This window comes from Heterodontus francisci, chromosome 18 (genome assembly GCF_036365525.1).
Source record: "Heterodontus francisci isolate sHetFra1 chromosome 18, sHetFra1.hap1, whole genome shotgun sequence".
NCBI classification, from domain to species: Eukaryota; Metazoa; Chordata; class Chondrichthyes; order Heterodontiformes; family Heterodontidae; genus Heterodontus; species Heterodontus francisci.
This window is the reverse complement of record NC_090388.1, coordinates 83,919,746-83,938,346: the sequence shown is the minus strand read 5'-3', so window position 1 is coordinate 83,938,346 and position 18,601 is coordinate 83,919,746. Positions and strand designations below refer to the sequence as shown.

The 18,601-nt window shown below is 45.2% G+C and overlaps 1 protein-coding gene across 2 annotated transcripts in view; it reads right to left on the bottom strand.

The window, feature by feature from the left end:
• ddx11 (DEAD/H (Asp-Glu-Ala-Asp/His) box helicase 11) overlaps nucleotides 1-18,601 on the bottom strand; it is a 169,979-nt gene that overhangs the window by 44,340 nt on the left and 107,038 nt on the right. For both annotated transcript variants that reach the window (XM_068051077.1, XM_068051078.1), the window contains exons 18-22: nucleotides 14,916-15,028; nucleotides 10,881-10,953; nucleotides 8,806-8,909; nucleotides 7,472-7,621; nucleotides 1,913-1,981 (exon numbers count right to left, since the gene is read on the bottom strand). In XM_068051077.1, the coding sequence (XP_067907178.1) occupies nucleotides 1,913-1,981; nucleotides 7,472-7,621; nucleotides 8,806-8,909; nucleotides 10,881-10,953; nucleotides 14,916-15,028 (509 nt within the window). The remainder of the gene's footprint in view (nucleotides 1-1,912; nucleotides 1,982-7,471; nucleotides 7,622-8,805; nucleotides 8,910-10,880; nucleotides 10,954-14,915; nucleotides 15,029-18,601) is intronic.

Below are 18,601 nucleotides of genomic sequence, written 5' to 3'. Positions count from 1 at the left end.
TTGCATGCAGCTTCTGCTGTTTGGCATGCAAGTAGCTGTAGCTTCACCAGACTGATACCTCATTTTTAGGTATACTTGGTGCTGCTCCTGGCATGCTCTCCTGCACTTTTCATTGAACCAGGTTAGTTCCACCAGCTTGATGGTAATGGCAGAGTGGGGGATGTGCCGGGCCATGAGGTTACAGACTGTGGTTGAATACAATTCTGCTGCTGCTGATGGCCCACAGCGTCTCATGGATGCCCAGTTTTGAGTTGCTAGATCTGTTCGAAATCTATCCCATTTAGCACAGTGGTAGTGCCACACAACACGATGGTGGGTACCCTCAGTATGAAGACAGGTCGTCATCTCCACAGAGACTGTGCGGTGGTCACTCCTACCAATATTGTCATGGACAGATGCATCTGCGACAGGTAGATTGATGAAGATGAGGTCAAGTAGGCTTTCCCTCTTGTTGGTTCTCTCAGAACCTGCCGCAGACTAAAGCCTGGCGACCCGAACCCGATTAGACCTGACTACACGTTTCAGGTTCGGGTTGAAATTCCGAGTCATGCAATCGTGGCCGAGTTGGGTCAGACAGTACTGCTTCCGGGAAGGTCACGGGTTCAGGCTTATCCATGATTCCCCACAACTCCAACTGCAGGAATAACCTGCTGCCGGAACTCATGAAGGATACTAGGGCGTGAAAAAAAATTAAAGGACTTGGGCCCAGGTCAGGTTCGGGTTGGCTATGGTCGGGTCAGGCCCGGATCGGGTTTTAATTTTATACCCGAGCCAGGCTTTACCGCAGACCCAGTCTAGCAGTTATTCCCTTTAGGACTTGGTCAGCTCGGTCAGTAGTGGTGCTACCGAGCCACTCTTGGTGATGGATGTTGAAGTTCCCCAGCTGAAGTACACTTTGTGCTCTCTCTGTCCCCTTTCTCTCTCCCGCTATTCCCCACCTTCCCTTCTGACAGTTGCACAGAGTGGGAATGCACAGCAGATGGCTGGTCAGTTTTTTTTTTAAATCGCAAGTCAGTGCTGACATCGGGAACAGCTGTTTCCCAACTTCGAACAGATTCGGGGTTTTAAAAGCCTGCCAGAAAACCCTGGATCTGTCTCAAGCTGGGAAACTGCTGTTCCTGATGTCAGCATCTGTGAAACTGACTTGCAATTTTTTTTAAAAGCCACTCTGCAAGTAGAAGCCAGTGGAAAATTTCTCATCTCCAGTCACGGACCACTGGTGAGGATGAGGAATGACCCGGTACAGTTTACATCCACAGCCCAGATGGAAACCTTTAGTGGGCTGGATCCTGGCCCGTGTGCCATATGTTGGACAACCCTGCTCTATAAGAATCCGGGTTTTCCTGAAGATCTGACTCGCACTGGGGGTACAGACAGCCCACTGTTACCTTGCCCAGGCTGGCAATCATCAACAGGCTGATCAACTCAGAGGGCAATAGTCACAGCCCAGCCTTGTCCTCACCCAACATTCAAAGCCCTGCTGTTTCTAACAGGTTTTGGTAGATAAGAGTCAGGAATGGGGGTCTCGGCTATTTCCTCCCTCCTTTGCAGGGAGGACTTGAAGTGCTGTTGTAATATTCCCAGACCAACTGACTCAGCACAGACCGCAGTCCATTCCTAGTTTCTGTCACTGTGCCCCTCACCCAGGTCAACAACATGAAACACAATTGCAAAGTGCAAGTGGATGTCTTGTTGTGGCCTGGCCCAACTTCTACTGTGTTCTAAACTACCTACAAATCTTCTAAGTGGAATAAATCTCATTTAAGAGCTGATTCAAACTCAATACCTTGTCCTCAGGCCATTTTACTCCATTCTCTAACAGCGTTTCACAAAAAACCCACAATCGAACAAAGCTTGACCCATTCCTAAAGCATCAGACACTGAGGCTTTGGAGACACTACCTGCCACATACCTGGATACACCTAGAGTACTCAGCGAGCACCTGCTCCACTTGACTGGCATTTTTAGGCTCCTGGAAAATCTATGGCATCAAATAAAAGAAAGCAATTTAGGCAACAGAAATCACCAGAGAAGTCAAGGACTTATTCAGCTGGCATTACAGAAAAATATTTCACACAAAAAGTACATAATGCAGGCAGTGTGTGGTAACAGATTTACAACACGGAGGTGGAGAGAGAGGTGAAATACAACACCACATGCTCCTGCACCAACGACGACCACCATCCCCCCCCCACCAAACTGCCAAACATCACACTTCCCCCTGCCCCTCACACTCCCGCACTTCCCCCTGCCCCTCACACTCCCGCACTTCCTCCGTCCCTCACATTCCTAACACTTCCTCCTGCCCCCCACACTCCCGCACTTCCCCCTGCCCCCCACACTCCCGCACTTCCCCCTGCCCCCCACACTTCCCCCTGCCCCCCCACACTCCCGCACTTCCCCCTGCCCCCCCACACTCCCGCACTTCCCCCTGCCCCCCACACTCCCGCACTTCCCCCTGCCCCTCACACTCCAGCACTTCCCCCTGCCCCTCACACTCCAGCACTTCCCCCTGCCCCTCACACTCCAGCACTTCTCCTCTCTGTCACACTCCCTCACTTACCCCTGCCCCTCACACTCCCACACTTACCCCTGCCCCTCACATTCCTAACACTTCCCCCTGCCCCCCACACTCCTGCACTTCCCCCTGCCCCCCACACTCCTGCACTTCCCCCTGCCCCCCACACTCCCAACACTTTCCCTCTCTGTCACACTCCTACATTTCCCCCGTCTGTCACACTCTCACCTTTCCCCCTATTGCATCATTGCAATCCCAGCCCCGTCCCAATGACTTCTTTGAAAAGCAACTTTGGCAGGGTGTATTACAGTCGGCCGATCTGCTACTACCCGTTTTGCATCCCCAAAGTTTCACCCATGTTCTATCAAAGACATCTGGTGTCCATTTTGATCCTTAAACAAATTTCAACCTTCATTTAAAGATAATCTTCATCTGATTTGTAACCATCAAAATTAGCAGTTGAAAGAGGGTCTCAATTCTCAGCTATTGGGGGAAGGGAAACTGAAAGCCTGGCTGAAAACATGTGCTTTGTGACAGTTTCTAAAAGTGGAGGGAGGAGAGAGGAGGAGTTAAGGGAGAGAATTCCTGAGAGGTGATTGAAGGTTCTGCCATCAAGGGGTAAAGGGGGTGTGATGGATGAGGGAAGATAATGTGGCCTGAAACCACAGACGAAGACTTAAATGAGGATTTTGCATTAATGTTCTTGGGCCAATGTAAGTCAGTGAGAACAGGGGTGATGGGCGAGTGGAACATTACAGCCAGGATTTGGACCGGTTGGAGCTTATGGAGGCGGAAGCACTGAGACGAGCCAGGAGGGCATTGAGGAAATCAAGACTGGGAAGGTAACACATGGATCAGGGTTTCAGCAGTGGAGAGACCTAGATGGGTAATGTTTCAGAGTTAAATCAACCTTCCCTGGTGATGGATGTGAAGTTCAACGATGGGTCAAACAGGACACCTAGGTTTTCGAAGGACTGGCTCAATATGGGTGAGCATTAGGGAGGGGATGAAGTCAGCAGGAAGGATGTAGAGTTTACAGAAGGAACCAAAAGTGAGGGGTTTGGTCTTCAATGTTCATTTGGAGGAACTGTGATTCATCCATGACTTGAGGTCGGCTAGGTTGTCTGACAACATCGAGGTGGTCCTGGGAGTCAATAAAATGGTGGACAGGAAGAACTGGCTGTCACCAATATACATACGAAGGCTGATCCCATATCTGCAAATAATATCATAGAGAAGAAGCTGTTGGGTGACGGAGAGGAGGAGGAGGAGGCCGAGGATAGACCCCTGGGGTACCCTGGAGAACTGGAAGAGTAGTTGTTGCTGAAGATACTGTGTTCAGACAAGTTGGAGTGGAACCTTGTGAGCTGGGCAATGGAGAACAGTGGTATGGTCGATAGTATCAAACACATCCTGGAGAACAAGGGGGAATAACACACCATGATCAGAGCCACTCTGGTCAGGGACAACTTGATGCTGAGAGAGGATGGAAGCAGGACTGGAAGGAGTGATAGGGAGATGAGCATTGCTGGGCTGCAGAGACTCAATTGAGGACTTAGGCAGACAGTACATATGGAGGTTACATGAGTGCAAAAGTGAGTGAAGAGAGGAGGGCAGAGGGGTTTGTGCAGCAGGACAATGGAGAGACTTGTAATTACAAAACGGCTTCTCAAATTCTCAGTGACTTGCGCACAATGAGCAACAGTGAACACTTAAACGGGGCTGGGATCAGTGTCCTGGTGAATCATATAACTAGGGGTGTGGATGGGGCTTTAAAGTAAAAAGGGAGTGGTGGAGAGTTCAGGTGAAGGAAGATTTGGAAATCTAAAGAGAAAAGTCGAAACAAACAGGGTGTGTAGCGACTTGGGTAAAGACAAACAGAGTAAGACAGGAAGGGACAGAGAGTGTAATGGTAATAGTGCATCAGCGAATAAGGTCTATGCAACTAATAGCAGTAAAAAAGTAACAATGAAGGCTCTTTATCTGAATGCATGAAGAATTTGCAACAAGGTAGATAAACTCATGGTACAAATGGAGATAAATGGTTTAGATCTAATTGCTATTACAGAGACATAGTTACAAAGTGACCAAGGATGAGAAATGCATATTCCGTGGTTCACAACATTTCAAATAGACAGGCTGAATGGAGAAGAATGACATAAGGACATTGGGAAGAAAGAATCTTGGCTCAGAAGATCATGAAGTAGTCACTATGGGTAGAGATTAGGAATAACAAGGGTCAGAAAATGTTAGTGGGAATAATTTATAGGCCCCCTAACAATAGTTATACCACAGCACAGAACATTAAACAAAAAATAATTCCAGTTTATAACAAAGGCATTTGTAGTAATTGTGGGGACTTTAATCTTCATACAGACTGGACCAATCAAATTGGCAACAGTATCTGGAAGATCAGTTTGTAGAACGCTTTTGTGACAGTTTCACGGAACAATAGGGATACGGGGAGGCGGTGGTGTACTGGTATTGTCACTGGACTAGTAACCCAGAAATTGCTCTGGGGACGTGGGTTCGAATCCCACCACAGCAGAAGGTGGAATTTGAATTCAATTAATAAAATCTGGAATTTAAAGCTAGTCTAATGATGGCCATGAAACCATTGTCGATTGTTGTAAAAACCCATCTGGTTCACTAATGTCCTTTAGGGAAGGAAATCTGCTGACCTTACCTGGTCTGGCCTACATGCGACTCCAGACCCACAGCAATGTGGTTAACTCTTACATGCCCTCTGAAATGGCCTAGCAAGCCACTCAGTTCAAGGGCAATTAGGGATGGGCAATAAATGCTGGCCTGGCCTGCGACGTCCACATCCCATGAATGAATTTTTAAAAAAGATACGCTATTTTATATCTGGTATTGTGTAATGAGGCAGGGTAATTAGTAATCTCATAGCAAAAGATCCGCCGGGAAAAAGTGATCATAATACAACTGAATTCTATATTAAGTTTTAAAGTGACATATTCCAGTCCCAAACAAGAATTTTAAACTTAAACAAAGTTCATTGCATAGGTATGAGGGGAGAGCTGACTAAGGTTAATTGGATAAAAAGACTGAAAGGTATGGCGATAAATAAACAGTGGAAAACATTTAAACAATTCAAAATGTTCAATAAAGATACATTCCATTAAAAAACAAAAACTCAGCAAGAGAGATCCATCCCTGGTTTACAAGGGAAGTTAAGGATAGTTTTACACTAAAAGAAGAGGCTTATAATGTTGCAAAGAATAGTAGTAAGCTTGAGGTTTTAGGAATCACAAAAGGTTGGTATGCAGATACAGCAAGTGATTTAGAAGGCAAATGGAATAGTGTTGGTTTATTGTAAGGGGAATGGAATATCAAAGTAGGGATGTTTTGCTACAGTTGTATAGGGTACTAGCGAGATCACATCTGGAGTACTGGGTACAGTTTTGGTTTCCTTATTTAAGAAAGGATATAAATGCATTAGAGGCAGTTCAGAGAAGGTTCACTCAACTGATACCTGGGATGGGGGTGTTATCTTATGAAGAAAGGTTGGACAGGTCAGGTCTATATCCATTGGGGTTTAGAGGAATCAGAGGTATCATATTGAAGCATATAAGATCCTCAGGGGACTTGACAGGGTGGATGCGGAAAGGATGTTTCCCTTTGTTGCAGAGACTAGAACTAGGGGACACAGTTTAAAAATAAGGAGTCACCCAGTTAAGATGGAGATGAGGAGAAATTCTTTCCTCTCAGAGGGTTGAGTGTCTTTGGAACTTTGGACAGAGGTGGAAGCAAGGTCATTGAATATTTTTTAAGGCAGAGGTAGTTAAATTCTCACTAACAACGGAGTCAAAGGGTATCAGGAGTAGGTGGGAAAGTGGAGTTGAGGCCACAATTAATCAGCCATGATCTTATTAAATGGCAGAGCAGGCTCGAAGGGGCCGAATGGCCTGCTCATGCTCTTAATTTGTATGTTCGTATGATACGAACCAGCAAAGGGCCACTTTAAAAAGTTAATAAAAAAGGAAAAATAGAATGAGAGTAAACTAGCCAGGAATATGAAAACAGGTTGCAAGAGCTTTTACAAGTATATAAAAAAAAAGAACAGCAAAAGTAAACATTGGCCCCTTAGAGGCAGAAACAGGAGAAATTATAATGAGGTATGGCAGAGACATTGAACAAATATTTGACATCTGTCTTCATAGTAGAAGACACCAATTAGATACCAGAAATAGTGGGTAACCGAGGGGCTAATAAGAGTGAGGAACTTAAGGCAATTGATTTCAGCAGAGAAAAAGTATTGGAAAAACTTAAGGGACGAGCTGGGAATGTAAGCTGTGAGGTGGACACAACCAGGCTGCAGAGATACAGAAAAGTTCAGTGAGTGGACAACAAGGTGGCATATGGAGTATACTGAGGAGAAGTGCAAGGCTATTCACTTTGGTAGTAAAAGTAGAAAAGCAAAATATTTTTTAAAAGTTGGGAAACTTGTAAATGTTGATGTCCAGCAGAACTTGGGTGTACTTGTACAAGGAACACAGAAAATTAGCTTGCAGGTCCAACAAGTAATTAGGAAGGCAAATGGTATGCTGGCCCTTATTGCAAGGAGATTGGAATACAAGTATAAGGAAGTCTTGCTACAATTTTACAAGACTTTGATGAGACCACAGCTGGAGTACTTTGAAATTTCTTCACTCAAAGGGTTGTGAATCTTTGGAATTGTTTACTCCAGAGGGCTATGAATGTTCCATCATTGAGTATATTCAAGGCTGAGATAGATCTTTGGTCATTCAGGGAATAAAGGGATATGGGGTGCGGACGGGAAAGTGGAGTTGAAGCAGAAGATCATCCATGATCATATAGAATGGCGGAGGGGACTCGAGGGGCCGTATGGTCTACTCCTGTTCGTATTTCTTTCTTATGAACACAGGTGCTAAAAGCTGAAGAAGCCACAATATAAAACAATTGAATTACCTTCTTTTTGGCTTCTAGTTGTGCCAGAAGACCAGTCATTTTCCAGTGGTCGTACACGTGCTTTTCATACTCGTACGATGGAAAGAAGCACACAATGCCGCCAGGGACCACCTTACACAGATTGACCAGCACTCGGCCACATTCATCCAGCTATGAAGAGTAAGAGTTGGCTTTAAAAACAAAGCAGAACGTGGAGCCTCCTTCACTGATCAGCATCGTACAGAACTGGCAGATGCTATCACAATTCCAGACCCCATCTCTTCGAACAAGCTGAGCCATGTGCATTGGGGCTGACCTGTTTGACCGAAATCCCTTTTAACCAGAAACTTTGAGAAAATGCAGTTCAAGCCTATTTCACAGGAAAGTGAAAATAGCAACCAATGCAGACATCCAGAGCATCGCTGTGACAATCATCACATCCCAGCACTGTACTATCCTGATTACTACCCAGTAATTCTAGTTAGAGGGTGTTACGCGAGGTCAGATTGGAGCTCAGCTGTGACCCTCTCGGAACCGGTGCATGAAGAATGCGTGCATGGGTTTAACTACTTCTCCAAGCACCCATTCGTAAATAACAAAGAAAATGTTACAGATTTCCCATCCCTGTCTGCTCCAACAACTCAAGGGGTTAAAACTTCAAGGTTCAGCAGTTCACTTCTGAGTTCCAAGGTTTGGTCAGGCAGAATAAATCACTAAACTTGAATAGTTCACTGAGACCGAAAGTGGTCAAATGGTTAAAGACAGACAGGGCTATTTTCCAAAGAACATTTGTGAATTATAGAATCTTGCGGCACAGGAAGATGCCATGTGGCCCATCGTGTTGTGCCAGCTATTTGAAACAGCTATCCAAGTAGTCCCATTTCCCTGCTCTTTCCCCATAGCCCTGCAAATATTTCTTTTCATAGTGTACATACAATTCTCTTTTGAAAGTTCCTACTGAATCTGCTCTCATCATACTTTCATGGAAATGCATTCTAGATCACAGCAACTCGCTGTGTAAAGAAGTATCCTCATCACCCCTCTTAAATCTGTGTCCTCTGGTTATCAAACCTTCTGCCAGTGGAAATAGTTTCTTCAACAAAAGCATACTTTGCTTCCAGACTTCCTTGTAATTCCTCAATTCAAATTTTGTGAGGTTCCCAACATGATCTTGTTAACAGGGTCTCCCACCTAGCTTTAAGCACAGAAACAAAAAGTCTGGCAAAGATGTTCAAGCAGTAACTCAGGCATACAGCAGAGGCTTAGGCAGAAACACCATGCTTCATTGAGATTTGCTGACTTATTTCAGATTTGGGAGACAGCTGCAGAAATGCTGTGTGGACTGAAGTACCCACCAATTGTGGCTTGTCCCTCTTCTGATAGGTGAATTCAAGCTGTTGTCTTGATGGACCACTACAGAGGATTATGGGCAAGATGTTTTCTGGTGGAATCACGTGACCTAAGAGGTTTGGGGAGAACAGCAGTCAAAATTTCACACTAAACCTATCTCAAGAATAATCAGCTCGTATAAAGGAACCAATTATACATTTCTCCATTTTCACTTCAAAAACCTTTGTTAGAGCATTTGCATCAGTTGGCACTCATTGGCAGGTTGACTTCATGCTTCCAGTTAAGGCAACCTACACAGTGAAGTGGACCCAGGCTCTTGTATCATTTGTAAGCAAAATTCAAGGGACAACATCCTTCCATGGTGCTGCTAGCATCCACAAAATTGATTTGACACAATAAAGGGGTCCAATTTAAGGCTTCAGGAAACTTTGATCCAAAAAATTAGATTTACTTAGACTAACCATCTGACTAACAGGGAACCGGCAACCTGACACCCACCCCCACACCCCCCAGCCCAACACTAATGGGCACCCACCCCCCTCAGACACCAACCGATTAACAAGGCATCAACACCCCATCCCCGCAAACACCATCGGACCAGTAGGACATGGACAGACAACCCCCCCATCGCGCCCCACACAACATCATCTACTAACAGGATACCAAACTGCTCCCCCAAAACACCATCTAATAGAGCGCCAACACACCACCCCCACCCCCCCGACACACACAACTCCATCTGATGAACAGGGCACCGACCCATCCCTCCCACCGCACCCACCACCCCCCCGCACCTCACACAAAACATCATCCAACTCAGGGCACCGACACCCCAACCCCCAAAAAACACCATCTGACTAACAGGGTACCGGCTCCCAACCACTGCACCCCCCACACCCACACAACACCAACTGACGAGCGGGGCACCAACTTCCACCCCCTACCCAAAACACCATCCAACTAATAGGCCACCAACCCCCTCCTCCGCCAACCACCATCTGACTAATAGGGCATTGACCCCCCCCACAATAAAACACCATCCGACTAACAGGGCACCAGCCTCCAAACAGCAACATACCAAGAGAGTGTTGACCTCCAAATACCAGCACAATAAGCAGGGCATCGACCTCTAAAGCGGTTTGTTCCAGGTCTAGGAAATATACAGTCTTAACACCAGGCTATGAAATGAGAGCTCGGAGGGTCTGGATTAAGGATCTGACCAGACAACTGAGCAGGAAATTATCTCCTTTGGCACTTCTTAACTGTAGGATATCGGAGGGTGTGAACTTCTGAGAGCAACGGCAAAACACCAAGATCATTGACACCTGTCTGCGCAAATATTTTAAAACAGATAATGAGGATGAAAGGCAATGTAGCCAGAAAACTTTCATAGGAATGATAGGCTGTCTCACCTCAAACCCAATTTCTTCCCAATCATTGAACCGTAACCAAGCACCTGATGACTTATCAATAAGAGTAAGTCTATTAATGGAAAACTCAGTGACCAGAGGATTTCATGGAGAATCATTAAAAGTATCATCCATCCTTGAAGGACAACACCTCAACTAAATGCATTGGCTGCTGTGCTGGTCAGGTCACTTGGCTAAGGGTTTCTGCATCTGTGACATTCCAATAGGGAGCTAGGCACAGCACTATTACAGTGCTCAAAGAGAGAATGGCAGAGATCAATCGCTATGACATTGCTGCGAGAGAGAATAGCACCAGTCACTATTACAATGCTGAGAGAGAATGTCACAGATCAGTCACTATTACAATGCTGAGAGAGAATGTCACAGATCAGTCACTATTACAATGCTGAGAGAGAATGTCACAGATCAGTCACTATTACAATGCTGAGAGAGAATGTCACAGATCAGTCACTATTACTGTGCTGAGAGAGAATGGCACAAATCAGTCACTATTACTGTGCTGAGAGAGAATGTCACACATTAGGCACTATTACAGTGTTAAGAGAGAAACTGGTACAGATCAGTCGCTATTCCAGTGTTAAGAAAGAGAATGGCACAGATCAGTCACTATTACAGTGCTCACAGAATAGCACAGTTCAGTCTGGACTCACCACATGAAAACTCAGTCAGTCTGTCCACAGAGACACCCGATGATAACAGCAGCTGCTCTTTGAAGTCTGTCACCTAGCAACAAAATCAGAAATACCTTGTGTATTATATGATGAATAACAGCTTCCTTCTCTTGACTGAATTGCCTTTGTTGCAGCATCTCAATACTGTGCAAATCCTCATCTTCCTCAGTCTGTCCTTTCACCTACGATCTTCAGCCTTTTAAAACTCAAAACATGTATCACCGAGCTATACTTTCTGATTTCATTCTGTTGCCTTTCCTACTCTTTGTAGCTTTGGTGGAGTTTAGCACTGTGGGCTCTGATCCTTCACAAAAGTTCAGTGATAGACACGGAGATTAATCCTGTCTCTTAAGTACAACATTTCAATGCATCTTTCAGTAAGCTGTCACAAGACTGGAGTGCTGGAATTTCAGCTGCTGTTTCTGCTCAGGTTCCTGTTGGTTATTCCTATACAATTCAGATATAAATGATAATCCTACAGTGTAAAACAGCCCACTGACTACAGGAAAAAGGTTAGGCCTCAGTTCATAGGAGGTGTGTGAACTTGGTTTAGTACAAGTTGTGATGAAAACCCCACATGTCAAATGGAAATATTAATTTCATCGTGTTGGACTTTGCCTGAGACTTTTACTGGAAATTGTTACAAATAACTTTTAAAACAGAACAGCTAGCAGCCAAGTTGACCACACCCAATTTGCTTATGAAAAAACCCAAAGGATTAGGCTGGAGACTGATCTGATATACACAATCTAGCCAGAACAATGGGGTGCTCTCTGATGTCAATGTTGCTAGTCAAAAGCCATTGACGCCCACAGACTTTGAAAGAGCCAACCGCACCCCCAACCCCGCCACCCCACCACCAACTATGTCTGGGCAGCCTGAGGGGAGACCATTCCAGAAGATTCTCATTCAAACACAAAGAGGTGGTCATATCATGTAACTGCTTGGGCCACTCAGGGGATTTGAGAGTGGTGGCTCAGAAGGCAGACAGTAACTGAGATCCAGCAAGAGAACATCTCTCTCCCCTCTCCAGTAAAGTCCCAGAGAAGCCTCAAACCTACACCCCAGCACAGCCAGCAACTAGGGGACACAGATCAAGGCCTTCTTCTGCCTTCTGGAACCTGAGAAGAAAGCCCGAACCGTGCACATGGCCTTGTGAGGACTTCAGGACTACAATTTCAACTAAGATCTCTGGAACTGAGATTCAATATTTAAATTCCATTTATTACAGACTCTACGACAACCTGCCAACTCAGTTTTTTCCTCTGTAACCTATTTGTGTGTGTATGGCTCTTATGTGAAAGTGAGGCGTGGATGCATAGCATATTTTTATTAATTTTAACCATTTAGAGTGATCAGGATAATAAACTTGCACAATAATAAAAGCAAAATACTGCAGATGCTGGAAATCTGAAATAAAAACAAGAAATGCTGGAACCACTCAGCAGGTCTGGCAGAATCTGTGAAAAGAGAAGCAAAGTTAACGTTTCGGGTCAGTGATCCTTCTTCGGAACTAGCAAATATTAGAAATGTCAAAGGTTATAAGCAAGTGAGCCGGGGGTGGGGCAAGAGATAACAAAGGAGAAGGTGTAGATTAGACAAGGACACATAGCTGACCAAAAGGTCATGAAGCAAAGGCAAACAATATGATAATGGTGTGTTGAAAGACAAAGCATTAGTACAGATAGGGTATTAACGAACTGAAGATTGAATAGCAAGTACAAACATGAAAAAAAACCGTGGGTAAGCAAACTGAACAAACTATGATGAAATGAAATAAACAAAAGGAAAAAAAATTGTAAAAATGTAAAAAAGAAAAAATAACTAAAAATAAAAGTAAAATGGGGGGCCCGTCATGCTCTGAAAAATATATAATAAACTTGCATCTTTCACATTTAAACTCAAGAAAACTTCTGAATACTTCTCGTCCGTATTTACCGTGGAGAAAGTCATGGAAGCTAGTGAGTTCAAGGGAGGGAACAGCAATATCCTGGAGCATATCAGCATTACAAAGGAGGAGGTGTTGGAGGTTTTGAAGCGCATTAAGGTGGATAAATCCCCAGGGCCTGACCAGGTGTATCCTCGGATGCTATGGGAAACAACGGAGGAGATTGCTGGGGCCCTGGCAGAGTTTTTGTATTGTTAGCCATGGGTGAGGTACCAGAAGACTGGAGAATAGCTAATGTTGTGCCTTTATTTAAGAAGGGCAGCAGGGATAAGCCAGGGATCTACAGGCCGGTGAGCCTCACATCAGCGGTGGGAAAGTTATTGGAAGGGATTCGGAGAGACGGGATTTATATGCATTTGGAAAGGCATGGTCTAATTAGGGATAGTCAGCATGGCTTTGTGCGTGGGAAATCATGTCTCACGAATTTGATTGAGTTTTTCGAGGAGATGACCAAGAGGATTGATGAGGGCAGGGCAATGGACGTTGCCTACATGGACTTTAGCAAGGCCTTTGACAAGGTCCCGCATGGTAGGCTGGTCCAGAAGGTTCCAACACATGGGATCCAGGGTGAGCTAGCCAATTGGATACAAAATTGGCTTGGTGATAGGAGGCAGAGGGTGGTAGTGGAGCGTTGTTTTTCAGACTGGAGGCCGGTGACCAGTGGTGTGTCGCAGGGATCGGTGCTGGGCCCTCTGGTGTTTGTCATATATATTAATGACTTGAATGTGAATGTCGGGGGCATAATCAGTAAGTTTGCAGATGACACCAAAATTGGTGGTATAGTGGACAGTGAAGAAGGTTGTCTAAGGTTACAACAGGATATAGATCAATTGGAAAAGTGGGCAAGGGATTGGCAAGTGGAATTTAACGCAGACAAGTGTGAAGTGATGCACTTTGGGAAGTTAAACCAGGGCAGGACATAAACAGTGAATGGAAGGGCCCTGGGGAGTGTTGTTGAGCACTGAGACCTCGGGGTGCAAGTACATAGTTCCCTGAAAGTGGAAACACAGGTAGACAGGGAGGTGAAGGCGGCGTATGACATGCTTACCTTCATCGGCCAAGGCAATGAGTACAAGAGTTGGGACGTCTTGTTACAGTTGTACATAACGTCGGTTAGGCCGCATTTGGAGTACTGTGTGCAGTTCTGGTCTCCGCACTACAGGAAAGATGTGATTAAGCTGGACAGGGTGCAGAAAATATTCACAAGGATGTTGCCTGGTTTAGAGGGCTTGAGTTATAAAGAGAGATTGGATAGACTGGGTCTGTTTTCCCTGGAGCGAAGGAGGCTGAGAGGGGACATGATAGAGGTATATAAAATTATGAGAGGCATAGAGAGGGTTAGATAGCCAGAGTCCGTTTCCCATGGCAGGGATGACTAAAACTAGAGGGCATAGATTTAAGGTGAGAGGGAGGAGGTTTAAAGGGGATCAAAGAGGTACATTTTTCACACAAAGAATAGTGGGTATCTGGAATGAGCTGCCTGAGGTGGAGGAGGAGGCAGGAATAGTAGCAACATTTAAGAGGCATCTGGATTAGTATACATAGGCATTATGGTCGGTATGGACGCGTTGGGCCGAAGGGCCCGTTTCTATGCTGTATGACTCTAAAACCTGTGATGGGAGTGGGAAAATCTAGGATTAGGAGACAGCAGTACACATTATTATAGCTGTTCTCTCCCTTCTCTTTTCTGAAGGTGCTAGGATATGGCTCCACAGGCACTTACAGCCCACTAGTATTTCAACCAGGAGACTATGTTTCATGGTAGGCCCAGGAGTGTACCACAGTCAAACCTGATGACCTCATACATACATGCACACACACATACACACAAAATTTCTGGCAGGAATCACTGGACATCAATCAGGAGCCAGAACACAGAATGATTTTCCCCTTCCTTAGCCCAAAGTTGCCAAGAGTAACTGTACCTATGCGGTACACGAAGTGAAAGTAATTTGACTCAATTCACCAGAGATGAAAACTAATGAGGGAAGAGAGGATGAATCAAGGAGTTGTCAGAGTCTCTCTAACTCAAAAGCATTGCGAATGCAGCACTAGGATGCCCTTACTGGCTGCATTGTGCCTCCAGCGATGACAACTGCGCGACACTCCTTCACTAGCTCAGCAAAATGGACTGCTGGGTTCAGCAGTAGGAACTTCAGGCTGCTATGGGACACTGTACCTGCAGGAAAGACAAAGCAAAGTTTAAACATAACTTGAGCTCAAAACAATACTCTGCACCAATCAGTTCAAGACACTGGTTTGTCATTCAGTTCTGTTGAAGAGGCCCCTCCCAAAACATTGACTTGGCTTTTCTCTTTCAGATGCTGATGGACATGGTGAGCATGGCCAACCTTTTCCTACCCTTGTTACTGTGGGGGAAGTGTCCTTGGCAGTGGAAAATTGGGAGACTGAACCATGGAGAAACAGAGGATATCATAGCAAAAGACAGACATAGCCCTCCAATAGTTAAACAAAACTTGGAAGACTTGTATTTACAAAGTGCCTCAGAAATGTAGCCAAGTGTTTCATGTTCAATGGATTACTGAAGTATATTGACAACTGTTAGACAGACAAATGTTGTAGACATCTTCCACGCAGCAAGATGCCACAGTTTGAGATGACTGACCAAAGAACAAAGAACAGTACAGCACAGGAACAGGCCATTCGGCCCTCCAAGCCTGCGCCGATCTTGATGCCTGCCTCAACTAAAACCTTCTGCACTTCCGGGGACTGTATCCCTCTATTCCCATCCTATTCACATATTTGTCAAGATGCCTCTTAAACGTCGCAATCGTTCCTGCTTCCACCACCTCCCCCGGCAGCAAGTTCCAGGCACTCACCACTTTCTGTGTAAAAATCCTTACCTCGCACATCCCCTCTAAACTTTGCCCCTTGCACCTTAAACCTATGTCCCCTAGTAACTGACTCTTCCACCCTGGGAAAAAGCTTCTGACTATCCACTCTGTCCATGCCACTCATAACTTTGTAAACCTCATAACCATGTCGCCCCTCCACCTCTGTCGTTCCAGTGAAAACAATCCGAGTTTATCCAGCCTCTCCTCATAGCCAATGCCCTCCAGACCAGGCAACATGGTACCCTCTCCAAAGCCTCCACGTCCTTCTGGTAGTGTAGCGAACAGAATTGCATGCCATATTCCAAGTACGGTCTAACTAAGTTTCTGTACAGCTGCAGCATTACTTGCCAATTTCTATACCCTATGCCCCGACCGATGAAGCATGCCGTATGCCTTCTTGACTACCTTATCCACCTGCGTTGCCACTTTCAGTGACCTGTGGACCTGTACGCCCAGATCTCTCTGCCTGTCAATACTCCTAAGGGTTCTGCCATTTACTGTACACTACCCACCTGTATTAGATCTTCCAAAATGCATTACCTCACATTTGTCCGGATTAAACTCCATCTGCCATTTCTCCGCCCAAGTCTCCAACCAATCTATATCCTGCTGTATCCTGATAATCCTCATCATTGTCCGCAACTCCACCAACCTTTGTGTCGTTCGCAAACTTACTAATCAGACCAGCTACATTTTCCTCCAAATCATTTATACATACTACAAACAGCAAAGGTCCCAGCACTGATCCCTGCGGAACACCACTAGTCACAGCCCTCCATTCAGAAAAGCATCCTTCCACTGCTACCCTCTGTCTTCTATGACCGAGCCAGTTCTGTATCCATCTTGCCAGTTCACCTCTGATCCCGTGTGACTTCACCTTTTGTACCAGTCTGCCATGAGGGACCTTGTCAAAGGCTTTACTGAAGTCCATATAGACAACATCCACTGCCCTTCCTTCATCAATCATCTTCGTCATTTCCTCAAAAAACTCAATCAAGTTAGTGAGACACAACCTCCCCTTCACAAAACCATGCTGCCTGTCGCTAATAAGTTCATTTGTTTCCAAATGGGAGTAAATCCTGTCCCAAAGAATTCTCTCTAATAATTTCCCTACCGCTGATGTAAGGCTCACCAGCCTATAATTTCCTGGATTATCCTTGCTACCCTTCTTAAACAAAGGAACAACATTGGCTATTCTCCAGTCCTCTGGGACCTCACCTGTAGCCAATGAGGATACAAAGATTTCTGACAAGACCCCAGCAATTTCTTCCTTTGCCTCCCTCAGTATTCTGGGGTAGATCCCATCAGGCCCTGGGGACTTATCTACCTTAATGCTTTGCAAGACGCCCAACACCAATTGAACTGTTTTTGGCCATACTGGTTGAGGTATATTTGCTGGCCAAAGGACCAGAGCTGTTTTCAACTCATGTCAACGAACCAGCAAACAGGCAAAAGCCATCTGACGTACCTCCAAAAATACAATACTCCCTCAGTACTGTGCTAGAGTGAGTGTCAAACACTGGGCATGGAGCTGGAATGTTGGATCTTTTGACCCAAGAGTCAAGAGCTGCAGACCCAAAAGGACCATAGATGGTGTTGAATGGAAACCCCGCTTTGTATTGAGTTAACTCTCAGCTAGGCCAATAGATGAGGTACTGCAATTAGCCTCAGTACCATTGGACTAGGAAAAATTAAGTGGTGGGGCATGAGGGTGCCTGCTCTTGATCTCAATCCTCTGATCCTTGTCAGAAAATATATGCCTGGATTCTGGATGAGAATAGGACCAAATGGTGGGAGATCCCATCAACACTCACTGCCTAGCCTCAAATGAAGAATGAACAGTTGACCAAGGTATTGTAAGACAACCAGCGTCTCTGGAACTACACATGACCCAACGCGACCGATGCCTTTGAAAAAGAGACTTGTATTTATATAGCGCCTTTCATGACCTCAGGATATCCCAAAGTGCTTTACAGCCAATTAAGTACTTTTGAAGTGCAGTCACTGTTGTAGAAATACTGTAGCCAATTTGCACACAGCAAGCTCCCTTGAACAGCAATGAGATAATTTTTGAGATATTCTTTTAGGTGCTGGTTAAGAGATAAATATTGGCCAGGACACTGGGGGGAACCATCGGGGAGTTGAGGGTTATGAGGAGCTGGCACGAAAGAGGAGTTGAGGTCTGGGGCAGATCAGCCATGATCTTACTGAATGGCGGGGCAGGCTTGAGGGGCTGAATGTTCTACTCCTGCTCCTATTTCTTATGTTCTGCTCTTTTGTTGGACAATTATCCGTGGGATGTGGGCATCGCTGGAAAGGCCAGCATTTATTACCCAATCTTTTTCAAAATTGTTCCATGGTGTCTCTGACATCCACTTGATGAAGCCAATGGGGCCTAGGTTTAACATCTCATCCAAACAGAGCACCTCAAACAAGAAGATAGCAAGTAAGTAGCACCAAGTGATCGAGTAATACATCAAGACAGTGCTTAACTCAGGAATTTGGTTAAGTGTGGGAATTTCAAGGGTTGAGCTCTTTCTAAAATCTAGTCAAGTCTGCATTTAGCATTTAACTTAACTTTAACATTACGTTGTGGTTTCTTTCAATCTTAGACTGCGGTAAACAAGCTACCTGCCAGAGTCAGCGGCACAAATAGTTAATTAGGTAACTAGTTAAAACTGGCTCCCTAGACAGCAGGGCCTGACTGAGGTCTCTGGAATTCCAGCGAGTATAGGTACAGGAGGTTTTGCTAACACACAGAATAAGTAGCATGAAGCCCTGCTTGACTGAGTGACTGCAAGACAGGAATGCTTAACTCAGGAATTTGGTAAGTGTGGGAATTTCATGCAGTGAGTCATAGAGTTATACAGCACAGAAACGGCCCATCATATCTGTGC